Genomic DNA, 18,826 nt, shown 5'->3' with positions numbered 1-18,826 from the left:
CGTGGTGATTACCGTCCACAACAACAGGCAGAAGGATTTCCCTTCCTTCAGAGCAGGGGACTGGAGCCACCAGAGAAGATCCTCTCAGACGTGGCGACTCAGATATCCTCCTTTCCAAGGATTGAGGATGCCTGTCCCATCCGGCCAAGATCTCCGCTTGAAGAGATCGCGTGTGGAACTGTGCAAACGGTATTGCCTCGAAGGCTGACACCATCAACCCCAGGGACCGCATGCAGGCCCTGAGTGACGAGGAATCCTTGTCCCGGAGGGACCTGACCTCGTCCTGCAGAGTCCGGAGCTTGTCCTCCGGTAGAAAAATAGTTGACAGATCGCTTATAGACTCGGGCTGGCACTCTATCTTAACAGGAGATCGTCCAGATATCCCAAGATCGCAATCCCCTGCGCCCGCAACAGGGCCAGAACAGGAGCCAGCACTTTGGTAAACACCCTTGGAGCCAAAGCCGAGCGAGACCGAAAGGTTAAGGCCACAAACTGATAGTGATCCTCCGCGATTGCGAATCGGAGGAACCTCTGATGACCCTCGAATATGTGGATGTGTAAATACGCATCCTTGAGATCGATGGAAGCCAGGAAACCTCCCGGGCTTAAGGAGGCCACCACCGAACGGAGGGATTCCATGCGGAACTTTTGAACCCACACAAAGCGGTTCAGAGCTTTCAAGTCCAGAATCGGACGTACCTTGCCCTCCTTTCTGGGCACAGTGAACATATTCAAGTAAAAACCCCCGAAACCTGTCCTGATGAGGCACCGGGACGACCACCCCCTGGGCGAGGAGATCCTGAACCGCCCGATGAAGATCGTGCAACCGTTCTGGGGTCAAATGAAGATTTGAGGGAAAGAATCTGTCTGCTGGACGCAAAAGGAATTCGATCTTGTATCCTGATCGAATGATTTCCTGAACCCACCTGTCCGGAATCCGGAGCAGCCAAGGTTCTAGAAAACCACGCAGGCGTCCCCCCACCCCTGGAATGGGTGAGGGTGTCCCTTCAGGTTGAGGCGGAAGGACCCGCCGAGCCAGCGTGGGTGGATTTTGGTTTGCCCACCCAGGGCTTCCTCTGACCACCCTGGCCCTTAAAGGGTTTCCCCTTATCCTGTGCCCTGAAGGCACGAAAGGACCCCTGATTTGGTTTAAAGGAAGGGCCCCGCTTACTGTGGAAAAACTTACCCTTGGGGTTCTGGGGCAGCAGAGTGCTCTTGCCCCCAGTGACCCCTTTAACCAACTCATCCAGGGAATCCCCAAAAAGACGATTCCCTGCATAAGGGATGTCAGACACCGTCTTTCTGGAAGTCTGGTCAGCCGACCAGCTCTTTAGCCATATTAAACGACAGATCAGCGCCGCGACACCAGACAGCCGTGCTACTAGAGGAGCCTCAACCAAGGCCGCGTCACACAGGTACAAAACCACCAGACGCATCTGCTCCACCATCTCCACAGTAGTCGGAGGGGCGGAATCCGCCTCCAGAGTGCGTTTGAGCACCTGGGTCCAATCAGCCAAAGCCTGAGAGACCATAACAGAGACGAAGATGGGCTTCAGCAAAGAACCCACCACCATATAAGCGTGGCGAGCAAGAGATTCCCCCTGCCTATCCGTAGGGTCCCTGAACACCAGAGAATCCTCAGAGGGCACGAGAGTGGCCTTGTTAAACCTGGACACCGTGTGACCCACTTTAGGGGACACAGTCCAGCGCAAATCCGTAGGAGACGCGAAAGGGTAACGGAATTGAAACAGTTTTGATACCACAAAAGGGCGCTTTAAATCACGCCATTATTCGTTCACCGTTTCGTGAAACTCAGCGGAAGAAGGAAACCCCCGTGCCGCTTTCTGGGTTCTGCAAGTCCCAAAGGAAGACTGCTTACCTGGTGGGTTGGGCTCATCCTCTAAATGTTGTGTCTCCTTAACAGAAGCAATAAGCGCAGACACAGCAGCGTATTCTTTAGCCGATTCAGGGGAAGAATCATCCCCATCCCCCTATCAGAATGAAAGGACTGAGACCCCTCAGGGGGTAAACTGTCCAGGGCAACCATATCAGACTCAGAATCAGAGGATAGTGAAATCCTAGGTCTTTTTCTAGAACCCCGCTCTGACATCAATAAATCCACCTTGGACGCTAAAGTCGCAAGTGCAGCAGCAAGAGAAGGTGAAGATTCAGGAGTACCTGAATCATTCACCAAGGCTGGGGGGGGGGAATTTGCAGTCCTGGGACTCCATGAGAAAAATACTATGGCACTGGCCCTTTAAGACGCGATCGCGGCGACCCACCGCAATGCACCGCAATAAGGATTACACTAAGGTACCCCCCTGAGATGGGAAAAGCACTGAAAACAGAAGAATATTCCCCAAAACCAGCAAAAAGAACCCCAGAAGTGTTACCACGCTGCTAAGAATGATCTCTGCATACAGGAAAGGAAGTGATGTCACCCGCTAGAGGCTGAACAGGATCTGGTCTAAGGGAAAATGATTGCCAATGCATATGAATGGGAGGCTCTGGGAAAATGGCCGCCGACCATGTGTAAAAAAAAAAGAACACCTTGCCACACACAAGATGGCGCCCGAAGGCAACAAAAACACTACATAGAGAGCTGCAGAAAGTGCCCGCAGTGAGGCCAGAGCAGCCGCCCATACCCAAAATGGAGGAGCCGCAGGTTTTTGCACCGCAGCGGTCCGCACCGCCATGTCTGCACCCCCAAACACACTAATAAAGCGGACAGGGATAGGGACCCCCACACGGCGATACATGCGCCTAGAAGCCCCCGCAGGGACCGGGAGGGATGCGAGCCCCGGACACAGACATGAGGGGAGAGCACAGACACCAGCAGACTCATCCCCAAACAGAAGTTACTTACCGCTCCATATGGCGTGGGCGCCTCAATATCACGGGAACCCCCTTCCCAGATGGCGTGGGAGCCGTCAGCCAGCCAAAATAGTATGCGTCGCTCGGTCAATAACGCATGTTGAGGCATCCCAGCGAGGTAGCCACCTCGCAGGCTTTTGCCCGAGGACAGGGGCAGGTCGTTTGCTAGGCCAGGACAAACGCATAGCCTGCTAAACGCTCAATGGCAGGCTGGGATTCCATAAGATCCTCTGTCCTGGAGTGCCAGGATGACCAGTCCGATTCCCAGCTCCGCAAACGCTGTAGTCTTCCGAAGATCCGACTAACTAAGCGCAGAATAAATAAAAAGCTAGTAGTGCAAAGAAAAACACATTTGCAGCAAATAAAAGTAATAAAACAGAAGAAAGGCTGAGACATGTAGCCCCAGCACAGGGATAGCCTATCTTACTCCTTAACTAGGCAGAAGACAAACTGAGTTGGGAAGGCTGATAGCAGGGGGGTATTGGACCAAAGGTGTGTCTATGTAAATTGCTTTGTTTTTAACAAGTCTTATGCCTAGCTTGCTCCTGTGGATAAGAGGTCAATACCCATTGGTGAAGACTGTATGAGTGGGCGGCGACTGTCAGAGGACGTAAGAGAAATATATATTTATATTTATTTATTTTTTGCATTTTGTAAAATATTTTTATTTTTCATTTTTTACTTATCCAGCAATTATTGCATCACCTATTGATTCTGCACTTTTTTATGTTGAGCCACTATTTTGTGGCTTAATCACTCTTTCAGAAATTTCTACCACTATTCATGGCTGTATATTGCCACTGTCACTTTGACACCTTATGTGTTAGCATTTTGCGCCTTATATGTCTTCATCCGTTTACACCAATCCTTCACTTTATTATTAATATTGTTTAATTGATCCGTGTCAGATCAATTTTTCACCATCACTCAGCACTTTGAATTTTCTCGATTTTTAATACTAGCGTCTTCTAATTTATATTTAATTTACCACTTGTCACTTTATTGCACATGATCTATTTTATGTATATGTGATACATGTGATGTCATTTGCTTGAGGCTATTTGACATTTATTATTAGCCTCTTATTTATATTGTCACTTTATCGCACTTGATGTATACATCTTTCTATATGTGACATATGTGAGATTATTTGTTTGAGGTCATTTGCACACTATATATGGCCAGAGGATACTAGTTACTGAGATATTGACATCACGCATTTTTATATATACCAATTTATTAACACAACACAGGCAGCACCAATCACTTCACACCCCCTCCTTTACACATGTTTATACCTTTGCCTACCCTGTGCTGCAATCACTCTCAAAAAGATCACCACCCCACCAGGAGAAGTTTAAATCAAAAGAACAGCAGTATCAAACATCTGACTCCACTCACACCCTTCCCAACCTGGCACAGAAAACTAGCTAAAAAGCGGAGTATGTATATATATATATATATTTTTTTTTTTTTTTTTTTTTTTTTACATACCTGTCCATAGTTATCAATTGCAGACACCAATCGATTCAAATTGAGTAAGTCAAAGGAAGATCTTAGTGCCTGGCCAAGAGTAGTGAGTCCTGTAGCTTGAAGGTTCTTCAACTCATTCATAAAGGTTGCATGATTCTCCTTCCAACCAGCCTGTTGATGAATGGATGAGTTAGTAAAAAGAAAAAAAAAAAATCATGCTTTTGCTTGAAGAAATTTTAAGGCCATGTGAAATAAGTATACTGCCTCATATTTAGTTGCGATACAGCTTTGTAAAGGTATTGTGATAATATTGTGATATAAATATACTATTTCAATTTGTAACTTTATCTGACAAGGAGTCTCAAATTTACAGGTTGCTCACGAGGACTATGGTGTACTTTTAATAAACAGAGAAAAGCCGCGATCCTCAGGATAGCGACTGATCTCCGTTGTGTACCGGTTTAGGTAGCTGAGATGAAGAGCAGAGAACATGTTCTTCGCTTCTCATCACAGTACATGACCGTTCTGTCACAAACGGCCAGTTTAGAAAAGTGAGATCTGAACATCTCACAGCTGTTAGGGCTCTTTCACACGGTCCGCCTCCGTAGGCGGATCCGTGTTGCTCAGCAGGGATCGATCCGCGATCCCCGCTGAGCCGGGTGGATGACAGCTCCGTCTCCGCTTGCAGAGCGGAGAGGGAGGTGTCTCAGCACCCGCTGCCCTCTATGGGGGATCGGATGAGAGCGGACCGCCTGTCTGCTCTCATCAGATCTGCTCCGATTACTGAACGGATGGAAAAATAGGGTTTCCATCCGTCCAGATTTCAGCACAGGATCGGATGCGGATGGCAGCGGGTGTCAGCGGAGGTGTCTCCGCTGACACCCGCTGCCCCATAGAGCTGCATGGAGGATCCGATCAGATCCGACCGCCCGTGTGAAAGAGCCCTTACTCTGAAATATCTCCATTCCAGATTCTCCAGTTCAGAGGTGGAGAATCAGGGGGAGAAGCTGGTGTAATTAGAGGAAGACTTCTTTCTTCCTATATATCAGTACCAGTGGGTTCAAAATGAATATTAAAAAAAATAATAAATATATATATATATATAATTGTATGTATATACACACACACATTATTATATATACACACACATACCAGTACATACATACATAAATATATATATATATATATATATATATATATACACACTGTAAGTATTGGTGTGTGTGTGTGTGTGTGTGTGTGTGTGTGTGTGTGTGTATATATATATATATATATATATATATATATATATATATATATATATATATATATATATATATATATACACACACATATACATACATATATACATACATATATACATACACACACACACACACATACTGGTATGTATGTGTGTGTATATATATGTACACACACTGTATGTATATGTACTGTATATATGTATATATACTGTATGTGTGTGTATATATATATATATATATATATATATATATATACACACACACACACATACTGTATGTACAGTGCCTTGCGAAAGTATTCGGCCTCCTTGAACTTTGACCTTTTGCCACATTTCAGGCTTCAAACGAAGATATAAAACTATTTTTTTTTTTTTTGAAGAATCAACAAGTGGGACACAATCATGAAGTGGAACGAAATGTATTGGATATTTCAAACTTTTTTAGCAAATAAAAAATGGAAATATTGGGCGTGCAAAATTATTCAGCCCCTTTACGTTAAGTGCAAACTCTCTCCAGAAGTTCAGTGAGAATATCTTGTGAGATTACAGGCAGTCCACCACATTTTACATGGATCTCGGCCGTTTTCAGAGGAAAAACTTGTCCTCTGATCACCCTGTGAGAAGTGAAGTTCTCGGCCTCCTAAACTGGGTGCCAGAGGAAATAATTTTTCTCTGAGAACTGCCGAGAAGTGAACTGAGAGAAAACTTATCAGTTTATTAAAACGTACACCTATGATAGAATAAGATAAAATGAACACGCTATAAGTAATCTGATCCTAGAGCATCTCTATACAACTATTTGTAACATTTCTTAACACCTCCTGTATAAACATCTATCTAGAGCAGTGTTTCTCAACATTTTTTTAGTCAAGGCACGCTTTTAAAATTATGGATAATCCCAAGGCACCCTCCAAAATTATGGACAGTCCTGAGGTGCCCCATTCTAAAATGTAAAAGTTATTCTAATAGTTTTACATAATGCAGCAGCATCAATACATGTAAGACAACCAGCATTAGATGTGATTTATTCTTCCAAAGCAAATACACTTTTGCAAACTAGTATTCCAATGTTTCTCTCTTCTCCCTCAATTTTTCTTTATCACTTAGCTAATGAGACCCCAAAGCTAATGGAGAGGGGCAAGGGAGGGTCAAACAAGGATTATTTGCAGGCAACTGACATCCTCCTTAATAACGGACGATATCATTGGTCGTTAGGAGGTTGGCAGCTAGAAGGATGTAATTGTGTACAATGAAAACCTGTGGCTTTGTGTAACTAAAAGACAGGTCTCATCCACTCACCGGCTTGTATACAATTTTGGGACAATCTTTGGGCATTTTTGCCAAGGCAGCCTGGTTGAAAAAGGCTGATTTAGAGCTTTCCGATACTCCTCCACATTATTTGTGAGCTAAAGGCAAGACTAGAAGAATATGGGCCCCAGTAACAGAGATAGAGAGAACTGTGAAAGCAATGAAAATCCTAGCAAGTAGCAAGAGAAATGCAAAGTCTCTGGCTCAATGTTTACACCTATGCTGACAACAGAAGACACAACAAAAGCAAACTATAGTGTCCGTTTATCAAGCATTGCTTAGTTCTCTGGCACCCTCAGAGAAGATCGCTCTCCTCTGAGTGTCTGTTTAGGAAGCGGTGTAGATTGCGTCTCCCTTTGAGGAGTGAAGCGATTTACAAATGCTTCGAACTGTGGAAAATGCCCCCCCTTACTGTAATGTCAGGAGATTACAGTACCAGAAAAATCAGTGAAACTCTCTGGTGCCAGTTTATTAAGCGTGGTGAATTACCGCTGCTAAGTACACAGGCATTCTCAGAGGAGACCGCCCAGCTCATATTAAAAAAGTAATAAAGTTAAAGTCCCCCTACAAAGAAATTAAGGGTCTATAATATTTATCATAGGTGTATTATAAATGATAGAGACCGAATATCAAACAAAAATCCAGAAAAAAAACATGATACAAATGCTATAAATTGAGTTGCAGTTCACTAAGTAAAGCAAGAAGGTAGAAACATGATGCTTTGGGGCAGCTAAAGGTACAGGCCGACTTTGTTGCATTGAGGGGCCAATGGAAAAGGCCATGTATTGGAAAATCTTGAATGAGAACCTTCTCATCTCAGCCAGAACACTGAAAATGGGTCATGAGTGGATCTTCCACAGCATGACAATGACCCAAAACATACCACCAAGGCAACAAGGGCGTGGCTCAAGTAGAAGCACAATAAGGTTAGGGAGTGGTCTAGGCAGTCTACAGACCTTAACCACTTAAATACCGGGCACTTTTCCCCCTTTCCGCCCAGGCCAATTTATAGCTTTTAGCGCTGTTGCATTTTGAATGACAATTGCGTGGTCATGCAACACTGTACCTAAACCAAATTTATGTCATTTTTTCCCCACAAATAGAGCTTTCTTTTGGTGGTATTTGATGATCGCAAGGTTTTTTCTTTTTTGCTAAACAAATAAAATAAGACCAAAAAGTTTGGGAAAAAAAAAGTATTTTTGTTTAGGTTATAAAATTTTGTAAATAGATACGTTTCTTCCTTCACTGATGAGGCCGCACTGACAGGCACTGATGAGGAGGCACTGATGGGGTGGCACTAATATTCGGCACTGGTATGCAGTACTGATGGGCACTAATATATGGTACTGATGGGTAGCACTGATATGCAGCATTGGTGGGCACTGATAGGCAGAATTGATGGGCACCGATAGGCAGCACTGATGGGCGGCACTGGTGGGCAATAATGGGCACTGGTGGGCGGCACTGATAGATGGCAATGATGGGCACTGGTGGGCAGCACTGATGGGGAGGGCACTGGTGGCAGCACTGATGGGGAGGGCACTGGCGGGCTCCCTGAGCCCTGATTGCAATCCCTGTTGGCCATCCCTGGGGTCATGGGTGGGCATTCCTGGTGGTTCTAGTGGCACACCCCCCCCCCACCCCCAAGGGTCTGCACTGGTTATCAATGCTCCGATTACCAGTGCAGACCCCCCCCCCCCCGTCATGAGAGCTGCAGATCGGCTCTTCTCTACTAGTGTCTGTCAGGCACGAACTGAGGAAAGCCGATCAACGGCACCTCCTATTTACTATGTGACCGGCTGTGATTGGACACAGCTGGTCACATGGTAAAGAGCATACGTCAGTCACACAGCACACACAGCCCTTCCTGCCTCCACCTCTCCTCTGCAGTCTGTATTTTGATTACATCTCTGGGACCAAGTCCATGATCCCCCCAGCCTGAACCCCCCCCCCCCTCCATGAGTAAAGGACCTGAGTGAGCTGCAGGGAACCTTGTGTGTGCAGACCACCACACCCACCCGGAGGATATACAGTGGACGCATACCAAATTCCTCGGGGACAGTGGAACGGAACCGCAAATACATTTTAGTGGGATTCAGTGGGGTGACAGATTCCCCCCAGTGTTTTGATCTTGCATGTGGACATTCCTCTTGCACTGAGCACATAGCACTTTGGAATTGTTTTAGAATATTGCACCAGTATTTATAATTTGAACTTTTATGAAACACGGACACTAAGTTTCAGCACTTAGAAGAACCGGTTGGGGGTTCACTTTCATATGATTTTAAGTGCAGTTATAAGTGTGTTTTTATTTTATATGATTAATTTGTATTTGATGATGTTCAATAGGACACCATAATATCTTTGAGCGCTGTCTCCCTTTCCTCACTCACTAAGTACACAACCCCTTGTTGTTTTTGACTAGTGGCTCAAGAAAAAAAGGAAAAAAAGATTTATTTATTTTAGTTGCACAAATTCGCAAAATTCCATTCACAATATCATTTTAACTTCTTTTCACTAGACTCCTAGGCGCGGTCACGTGAGTTTATATACTCACAACTTTTTTATTCTCAGAGAAATTTCGTGATTATGCTCCGTCAACTAAAAACGGTTATAACCGCTGAGCATGAGAGAGAAAATTTGGAGGATATTTCCTCTGATTTTCGTCAAGTGTGTACAAGCCTTAAAAATCCTATAGTAAATTTATGGAGTGAACTGAAACTTCGAGAAAGACTGAAACCTTTAGGATTTAGAGAAGATTTGTAAAGTGGACCAAAATCCCTCCTGAGATGTGTGCAAACCTGGACACCTACAAGAAACGTCTTATCTCTGTGCTAGTACTTGGTGGAAAAACTCTAGTTTGCCAAGTCATGTTTTACTTGGGGATCAAATACTTTTTTTAATGGCTGAAATTTAAAATTAACTTATAGTATTTGCTTAATGTGATTTTTTTCTGGATTTTTGGTTGATATTCTGTCTTTATAATTTAAATACACCTATGATGAAAATATAGACCCTTTATTTTTTTGTCAGTGGGCAAACTTACAAAATCTTCAGGGGATCAAATAATAGAATTTTTGTAAGAACTTACCATAAAATTATTTTCTCCGAGTCCTGACAGTCGCCGCCCACTCATACAGTCTTTATTACTGGGTATTGGTCTTATCCACAGGAGTAATCTAGGCAGAAGATTTTATTAAAAAAGCATTCACAAAACCTTGTATAGACACACCTACAGGGGGCTGTCCCTCTGGTCCAATACCCCCCTGCTAGCAGCATTCCCAATTCAGGTTGGTAGCAAGCAGTATATAGGTCCATGAACCCCAAAAGAGGGGCGGGGCGGCGACCGTCAGAGGACTCAGAGAAAAGAATTTTATGGTAAGTTCTTACAAAAATTCGAATTTTTTCTTACGTCCTCTGACAGTCGCCGCCCACTCATAGTCTTCACTTATGGGATGTCCCAAGGCAGTGTAGATGTGAGGGGTGGGAAACGTAACCGTCTAAAAGGCAACGCAACACCCAGTTCAGAGAAAAGAACTTATCTTGAACCAGAAAGGTAAAACACTGGGTAACAGGAAAGCTCAATAGGAGCGAACAAACCCAGGAAAGCAAAATAACCAAGGGGGAAAAACCCCAACAGGAGGGGACAGGCTAAAAAACGCCATGTCTCCCCTAAGGTACTGCCGCACTCAGAACTTTGCGGCCAAAGGAGGCATCTCCCGATGCCAAAACATCAAGTCTGTAAAATTTTGTAAAGGTGTGCACAGACGACCAGGTTGCCGCTTTGCACACCTGGGCCACCGACGCCTGATGGCGGTAGGCCCAAGACGCACTCACCGCTCAGGTAGAGTGCGGCGTGACAGGGAAAGGTGGAACCCATTCCCTAAGCGAATAAGCCTGAACATTCGTCTGTCTGATCCATTTAGAAATGGTTGCCGCAGACGCAGCCATACCCTTCTGAGGTCCCTCTGGAAGGACAAAAAGAGAATCCGACTTCCTGAAGGATTCAGTAGACGACAGGTAAACCCCGATTGCCCGGACTACATCCAAGGAATGCAAGGCAAACTCCTTAGGATGCTTAGGTTTCGCACACAGCGAAGGCAAGACAATGTCCTCGTTGAGAAGAAAATCTGACACCACCTTTAGAAGGAAAGATTGATGAGGTAGCAAGACCACCTTATCCCTATGAACAACCAGATAGGGGGAGCGGCAAGACAGGGCCGCCAACTCCGACACTCTGCGAGCAGATGTGATCGCCACCAGAAAGGAGACTTTCCGTGACAGCGCAGGCAGAGGAATCTCCCGGATGTTCTCAAAGGGAGGACGTTGCAAAACGGACAGAACAAAATTCAAGTCCCAAGGGGCAAGGGCGCCCTCCTAGGGGGAGCCAGATGACGCGCCCCTTGAAGGTGCAGATCAAGGAATTTGACGCCAAGAGGCGCTGGAAGAGAATGGCCAGCGCAGATAACTGACCCTTAATAGTGGTCAGCGCAAGACGTTGGTCCACACCAGATTGCAGGAAGGCTAACACCCTCGCCACCAAAAAGGAGCGAGGATGGAAACCCTGCGATTCACACCAGGCGAAATAAGCCTTCCAGGTACGATAATAAATCTTACCGGACGAGGCCTTCCTAGCCTTGAGTAAGGTAGGGATGACCGCCAATGAGAGACCCTGATCTCTCAAGACCTGGCTTTCAACAGCCACGCCGTTAAAGCCAGCAACTGTAAAGCAGGATGGAAGATCGGCCCTTGAGACAGTAGATCGTCTCGTAATGGGAGCCACCAGGGAGGCTCGACAACCAGTTGTACGATGTCCGCGTACCAAGACCGGCGCGGCCAATCTGTGGCCACTAGAATCCCCACCCTCAGTTCCGAGGCCAACCTGCGAAGGAACCTGGACAGCAATTGAATCGGGGGCAAGGCATAAATCAGGCGATACCGATTCCAAGGCACTACCAACGCGTCCAAGGCGTCTGCCAGAGGGTCGCGCGTTCTTGCCACGAACCTTCGCACCTTGTTGCTTAGCCGTGATGCGAACAGATCCACATCCGGGGATCCCCACCGCGCACACAGCATCTGAAACACCTCCGGTGCAGGGACCATTCCCCCTGGTCCAGGGTCTGACGGCTCAGATAGTCGGCCTGCCAGTTCTCCACACCTGGAATGTGAACGGCCGAAATCGCCGGGACCTGCGTCTCGGTCACTTCCTTGGCTGCCCCGTGCCCCCTTGGTGATTTATGTAAGCCACCGCAGTTGCGTTGTCCGTCTGCACACGCACAGGGCGGCCCCGAAGATGACCCGACCAACGGAGCAAACATAGTCTGATCGTTTGCAATTCCAAGATATTGATCGACAGGGAGGATTCCACCTCTGACCAAGTGCCCTGGGCAGACAAATTGCCCAGAATGCCACCCCAGCCCGACAGGCTGGCGTCCGTGGTGACCATCGTCCATGACAATGGCCGGAAGGATTTCCCTTCTGTCAGAGCCGGAGACTGCAGCCACCACAGAAGATCCGCCTTGACCTGGTGGCTCAAAGAGATCCTCCTTTCCAAGGAATGAGGACGTCTGTCCCACCTGGCCAGAATCTCCGCTTGCAGAGATCGTGTATGGAACTGTGCAAATGGTATCGCCTCGAAGGCTGACACCATCAATCCCAGAGACCGCATGCAGGTCCTGAGCGATGAGGACTCGTTGTCCCTGAGGGACCTGACCTCGTTCTGCAGAGTCTGGAGTTTGTCCGTCGGCAGGAAGACTTTTGCCTGGGCGGAGTCCAGAACCATCACCAGGTAAGGGAGGCGAACAGAAGGAGACAATGTCGACTTCTGAAAATTGATGGACCACCGAACTCCTGAAGCATCTGAACCATGGTTGACAGATTGCGCAACAGAGTGGCACTGGAACTCGACCTTAATAGGAGATCGTCCAGATACCCAAGGATTGCAATCTCCTGCACCTGCAACAGGGCCAGGACAGGAGCCAACACTTTGGTAAACACCCTTGGAGCCGAAGCGAGACAGAAAAGGCAACGCCACGAACTGATAGTGCTCCTCCGCGAGTGCGAATCGGAGGTACCTCTGATGACCTTCGTAAATGGGGATGTGTAAATACGCATCCTTGAGGTCGATGGAAGCCAGGAAATCTCCCGGACTCAGGGAGGCCACCACCGATCGGAGGGAGGGACTCCATACGGAATTTTTGAACCCGCACAAAGCGGTTCAGAAACTTTAAGTCCAGAATTGGATGCACCTTGCCCTCCTTTCTGGGCACAGTGAACAGATTAGAGTAAAAACCCCGAAACTTGTCCCGATGCGGCACCGGGACGATCACCCCCTGGGCGAGGAGATCCTGAACCGCCCGTTGGAGATCTTGGAAACGATCTGGGGTCAAATGAAGATTTGAGGGAAAGAATCTGTCTGTTGGGCATGATCAGAATTTGATCTTGTACCCCGAGCGAATGAGTTCCTGAACCCATCTGTCCTGAACCTTGGCCAGCCAGAGCTCGGGAAAACAGCTCAGACGACCCCCACCCCTGAGACAGGTGAGAGCGCCCCTTCAGGTCGAGGTGGGCTGGGCCGCCATGCCAGAGTGGGTGGCTTTTGATTTTCCCGTCCAAGGCTTCTTCTGGCCACCAGAGGCCTTGAAGGATTTGCCCTTGTCTTGTGCCTTGAAGGCACGAAAGGACCCCTGGTTAGGTTTAAAGGAAGGGCCCTGCTTACCTGGGGGGTATTTGCTATCCTGGGACTCCTTCAGAGCACTTAGAAATTAAATAGTGCTGGCTCTTTAAATCTGTGATAAATGTGGTTCCCACCGCAATGAATAACTAGCCTGTGCTACTAAGCACTGAAAAATAATAACTGCCAGCAGAGATATAAACAAACAGCAAAGCAAACAGAAAAAACAGCAAAATATCCCCCAGAAGTGTGCTATACTGTACCCACGCTGCCAGCTCGATCTGTGTGCCAGGAGAAGGAAATGTCATGCCACAGTGCTGAGCCACAAGAAAATGGTTGCCAATATAAGTCTATGGGGGAGGGTCTGAGGAAATGGCCGCTGAGCACATTGAGGAAACACATTGCCCACACTAAAGATGGTGCCCGAAGGGCGCCAAAGCATTACAGAAAATGGCTGCTGCCCTCACAATGAGGTCAAACAGCCTGCCCAAACCTGAAATGGTGGCCCCGCGGTTTTACACCGATTCTGGCCCCCACAAGCATGTCTGTACCCCCAAAACGTTGCACAAGCATCACATGGACTCAGGGACCCCCGCAACCCCCCCAAACCGCGGCAGAACCGCTATAGCACCCCCGCAGGGGCCGGGAAAGGACACACGGGAACCATACTGACAGACATGAGGGTGATATCACAGACTCCACATAGACTGCCATCCCCGTAACAGAGGCCCCACATACACCCCCGACAGATAATGCCATAGACAGAGGGGTAGCATGGTACTTGCCGTCCAGCAAAACGTGGGGTACCGCTCTGTGACAGGAAGCCTCCCACTCCGGGTGGGGGTGCCGTCAGCCGAACAGGACTCTAGCAACACACGGCGTACCGCAGTTGAGACATCCCAGCAAAGTTCCCAGGCTTGTCCCTGAGGACAGGGACAGGTCGTTTGCGAGGCCTGGGCGTACGCATAGCCTGCTAACGCTCAATTGCAGGCTGGGATTCCGTAAGGCTCTAGGATAACCAGTGCGGTTCCCAGCTCCGCAAACGCTGTAGTCTTCCGAAGTCTGACTAACTAAGCGCAGGAACAAATAAAAAGCTATCAGTGTAAAGAAAAATCACTTTTTCAGAAATAAAAATAAGAAGAAAAGGCTGAGACTGCAGCCCCAGCCAAAGGAAGCCTGCCTACTCCAAACTAGGCAAAAGACAAACTGAATTGGGAATGCTGCTAGCAGGGGGGGGGGGGGGTATTGGACCAGAGGGACAGCCCCCTGTAGGAGTGTCTATACAAGGTTTTGTGAATGTTTTTTTAACAAAATCTTCTGCCTAGCTTACTCCTGTGGATAAGACCAATACCCAGTAGTGAAGACTGTATGAATGGGCGGCGACTGTCAATATATATATATATATACACATATACATATATACACACACACTATATTGTCAAAAGTATTGGGATGCCTGCCTTAGCACGCACGTAAACTTAAATGGCATCCCAGTCTTAGACCATAGGGTTCAACATTGAGTTGGCCCACCCTTTGCAGCTATAACAGCTTTAACTCTTCTGAGAAGGCTGTCCGCAAGGTTTAGGTGTGTATCTATGGGAGAGTTTTACCATTCTTCCAGAAGTGCATTTGTGAGGTCATGCACTGATGTTGGACAAGAAGGTCTGGCTTGCCTTCTCCGCTCTAATTCATCCCAAAGGTGTTCTAGACTGAGGTCAGGACTCGCTCATCCATGTCTTTACAGACCTTGCTTTGTGCACTGGTCCTAATCATTTGGTGGAAGGGGATTATGATGCGGAGTTGTTTTTAAGGGGTTGGGCTTGCCCCCTTAATTCCAGTAAACTTATCTCTTAAGGCGTCAGCATACCAAGAAATTTTGGACAATTTTATGCTCCCAACTTTATTGGAACAGTTTGGGGATGGCCCAGTGCACAAAGCAAGGTCCATAAAGACTAAACTAGGCAGCAAGAAACTGATTTTAGAGCACAGTGTGTCTGGGGTTATGTCGTAAGGGACAGAAAATTGGATTTATGTAAGAACTCAATGTAAAATCCTTTTCTGAGTCCTTTGACAAATGCAGCTCTCGCCCCTCTATTTTGGGGTTGGTTGTGTCTTCTTTCACTGCTTGCTAAGAAACGGATATTAGAGCATAGTGTGTCTGGGGTTATGTCGTAAGGGACAGCCCCTATAGGCATCTCGAGTGAAAACATTTCACTGACTAGTCTACTCCTGTAGATGGCGCATAACCCATTAAAGAAGAAGCATAGAGAACTACGTCTGTCAAAGGATGTAAGCGAGAAAAAATTGATCTCCCAATCTGATGATATATACCAGATTCAACCACCAGTATATACAATACATCTCTTCTGTCTGTTATTCTTAGAGTGGATTAGAGATTTTTCTCCCTAACCATATAGTTGGTTATTTAAATTTACAACTGCATATACTGTAAATATTTCAGAAAAAAATTGCCTTTTTTTAAACTTTATATATTAACTAAATTATACACCACGCTTTTTTAAAGGTTATTATCCAATGAATTGAAACAATAAAATCAGCCAACTAATCGATTGTGAAAATAATTGTTATTCCCATAACGACTCATGGGAAAGGCTATGGCGATTTTGCGCCCTGGACCTGATGACGTAAGCAGTATCAGGAAGCACACCAGCGGCTTAAAGCCCTAAGGACTTTCTAAGCAGACTCAAGCAGGAAAGAGGAAAATGGGAATCTGACATGGACGGAGACAATGAAAACATTACGGTGGTGAGTGTGATCTTACCTTCCACTCACAAACGCTATTGGACTATGGTGTCCTCTATTTAAGTTTCCTGAACCGGAATGGATAGGTCTGTCATAATACCACATTATTCTCACATTCACAGAATAACCTCTTCCTTGCTGAACTGGATGTCACATATTTATTATACCCGATACCTCATTGCCTTTTACCCAATTCTTGTATTGGAGCCACTCATGTTTACTTGGTAGACCTCCAACCAAACAACTAATCACTATCATCAACCTTATTTGAATTTATATATTCCCATATATGTGGTTTGATTTTATATTGACAATGTTGTCAATTTTATTATGTTTGGTGACGGTTTAGTGTGATATTGGGGTTTTTGTATCAATTTTTTCAATAAATTATACTTCTAATCAGTAACCGTGTGTCCCTATATGACTTCTGGGAGGGAATCCCCTCCCACTCTTTTTGTATGATATTTAAGTCTTGGGATTGCACCAAACCTAAATCACTAGGCGTTTGGTGACAGAGTATGTAGGTTTAGGGAGTCGTCACTAATTAGACACCCCTAGAATTATTGGGGATGGGCCGAAGTGGTAACCTTGGTTTTTGAACCCCCAGGTCACCAGAACTAGTTTCCCCATTGGAAGATTTCACCTCTATTTTTCTGGGGACAAAACCAAAATTTGGGATTTTATTTTACTTCCACTTTCAATAATAATGGAATAACAGGACAAACTGAGGGTGAATCTCCATAGTAGAGGCACAGACAGCCAAAAAAAAAAAAAAAAAAGTGTTCTAATCCCATCCCCACTTTAGCCAAAACTAAGTTTTGCCTCTTGTTATATACAGTGGGTACGGAAAGTATTCAGACCCCCTTAAATTTTTCACTCTTTGTTATATTGCAGCCATTTGCTAAAATCATTTAGGTTCATTCTTCTTCCTCATGAATGTACACATAGCACCCCATACTGACAGAAAAACACAGAATTGTTGACATTGTTGCAGATTTATTAAAAAAGAAAAACTGAAATATCACATGGTCCTAAGTATTCAGACCCTTTGCTGTGACACTCATATATTTAACTCAGGTGCTTTCCATTTCTTCTGATCATCCTTGAGATGGTTCTACACCTTCATTTGAGTCCACCTGTGTTTGATTATACTGATTGGACTTGATTAGGAAAGTCACACACCTGTCTATATAAGACCTTCCAGATCACAATGCATGTCAGAGCAAATGAGAATCATGAGGTCAAAAGGAACTGCCTGAAGAGCTCAGAGACAGAATTGTGGCAAGGCACAGATCTGGCCAAGGTTACAAAAAGATTTCTGCTGCACTTAAGGTTCCTAAGAGCACAGTGGCCTCCATAATCCTCAAATGGAAGACGTTTGGGACGACCAGAACCCTTCCTAGAGCTGGCCGTCCGGCCAAACTGAGCTATCGGGGGAGAAGAGCCTTGGTGAGAGAGGTAAAGAAGAACCCAAAGATCACTGTGGCTGAGCTCCAGAGATGCAGTCAGCAGATGGGAGAAAGTTGTAGAAAGTCAACCATCACTGCAGCCCTCCACCAGTCGGGGCTTTATGGCAGAGTGGCCCGACGGAAGCCTCTCCTCAGTGTAAGACACATGAAAGCCCGCATGGAGTTTGCTAAAAAAACACCTGAAGGACTCCAAGATGGTGAGAAATAAGATTCTCTGGTCTGATGAGACCAAAATAGAACTTTTTGGCCTTAATTCTAAGCGGTATGTGTGGAGAAAACCAGGCACTGCTCATCACCTGTCCAATACAGTCCCAACAGTGAAGCATGGTGGTGGCAGCATCATGCTGTGGGGGTGTTTTTCAGCTGCAGGGACAGGACGACTGGTTGCAATCGAGGGAAAGATGAATGCGGCCAACTACAGGGATATCCTGGACAAAAACCTTCTCCAGAGTGCTCTGGACCTCAGACTGGGCCGAAGGTTTACCTTCCAACAAGACAATGACCCTAAGCACACAGCTAAAATAACGAAGGAGTGGCTTCACAACAACTCCGTGACTGTTCTTGAATGGCCCAGCCAGAGCCCTGACTTAAACCCAATTGAGCATCTCTGGAGAGACCTAAAAATGTCTGTCCACCAACGTTTACCATCCAACCTGACAGAACTGGAGAGGATCTGCAAGGAGGAATGGCAGAGGATCCCCAAATCCAGGTGTGAAAGACTTGTTGCATCTTTCCCAAAAAGACTCCTGGCTGTATTAGATCAAAAGGGGGCTTCTACTAAATACTGAGCAAAGGGTCTGAATACTTAGGACCATGTGATATTTCAGTTTTCTTTTTTAATAAATCTGCAACAATGTCAACAATTCTGTGTTTTTCTGTCAGTATGGGTACTATGTATACATTCATGAGGAAGAAGAATGAACTTAAATGATTTTAGCAAATGGCTGCAATATAACAGAGTGAAAAATTTAAGGGGGTCTGAATACTTTCCGTACCCACTGTACTTTAGGTTGGGAAGTCATT

The 18,826-nt window shown here is 46.0% G+C and overlaps 1 protein-coding gene across 3 annotated transcripts in view; it reads right to left on the bottom strand.

Annotated features, from left to right (window-relative positions):
• The window catches only part of LOC309560002 (integrator complex subunit 6-like), a 235,695-nt gene that overhangs the window by 175,941 nt on the left and 40,928 nt on the right, over positions 1 to 18,826 (bottom strand). For all 3 annotated transcript variants that reach the window (XR_014225488.1, XM_082263486.1, XM_082263485.1), the window contains exon 3: positions 4,369 to 4,518. Coding sequence is in view for 2 of the 3 variants with exons in the window: in XM_082263486.1 (XP_082119612.1) it covers positions 4,369 to 4,518 (150 nt within the window). In the remaining variant the exon portion in view is untranslated. The remainder of the gene's footprint in view (positions 1 to 4,368; positions 4,519 to 18,826) is intronic.

The sequence above is a fragment of the Pelophylax lessonae genome (assembly GCF_965119305.1).
Source record: "Pelophylax lessonae genome assembly, chromosome: 7".
NCBI lineage: Eukaryota > Metazoa > Chordata > Amphibia > Anura > Ranidae > Pelophylax > Pelophylax lessonae.
Note: the sequence above shows the minus strand (reverse complement) of the source record. Positions and strands in the feature narration are given on the sequence as shown.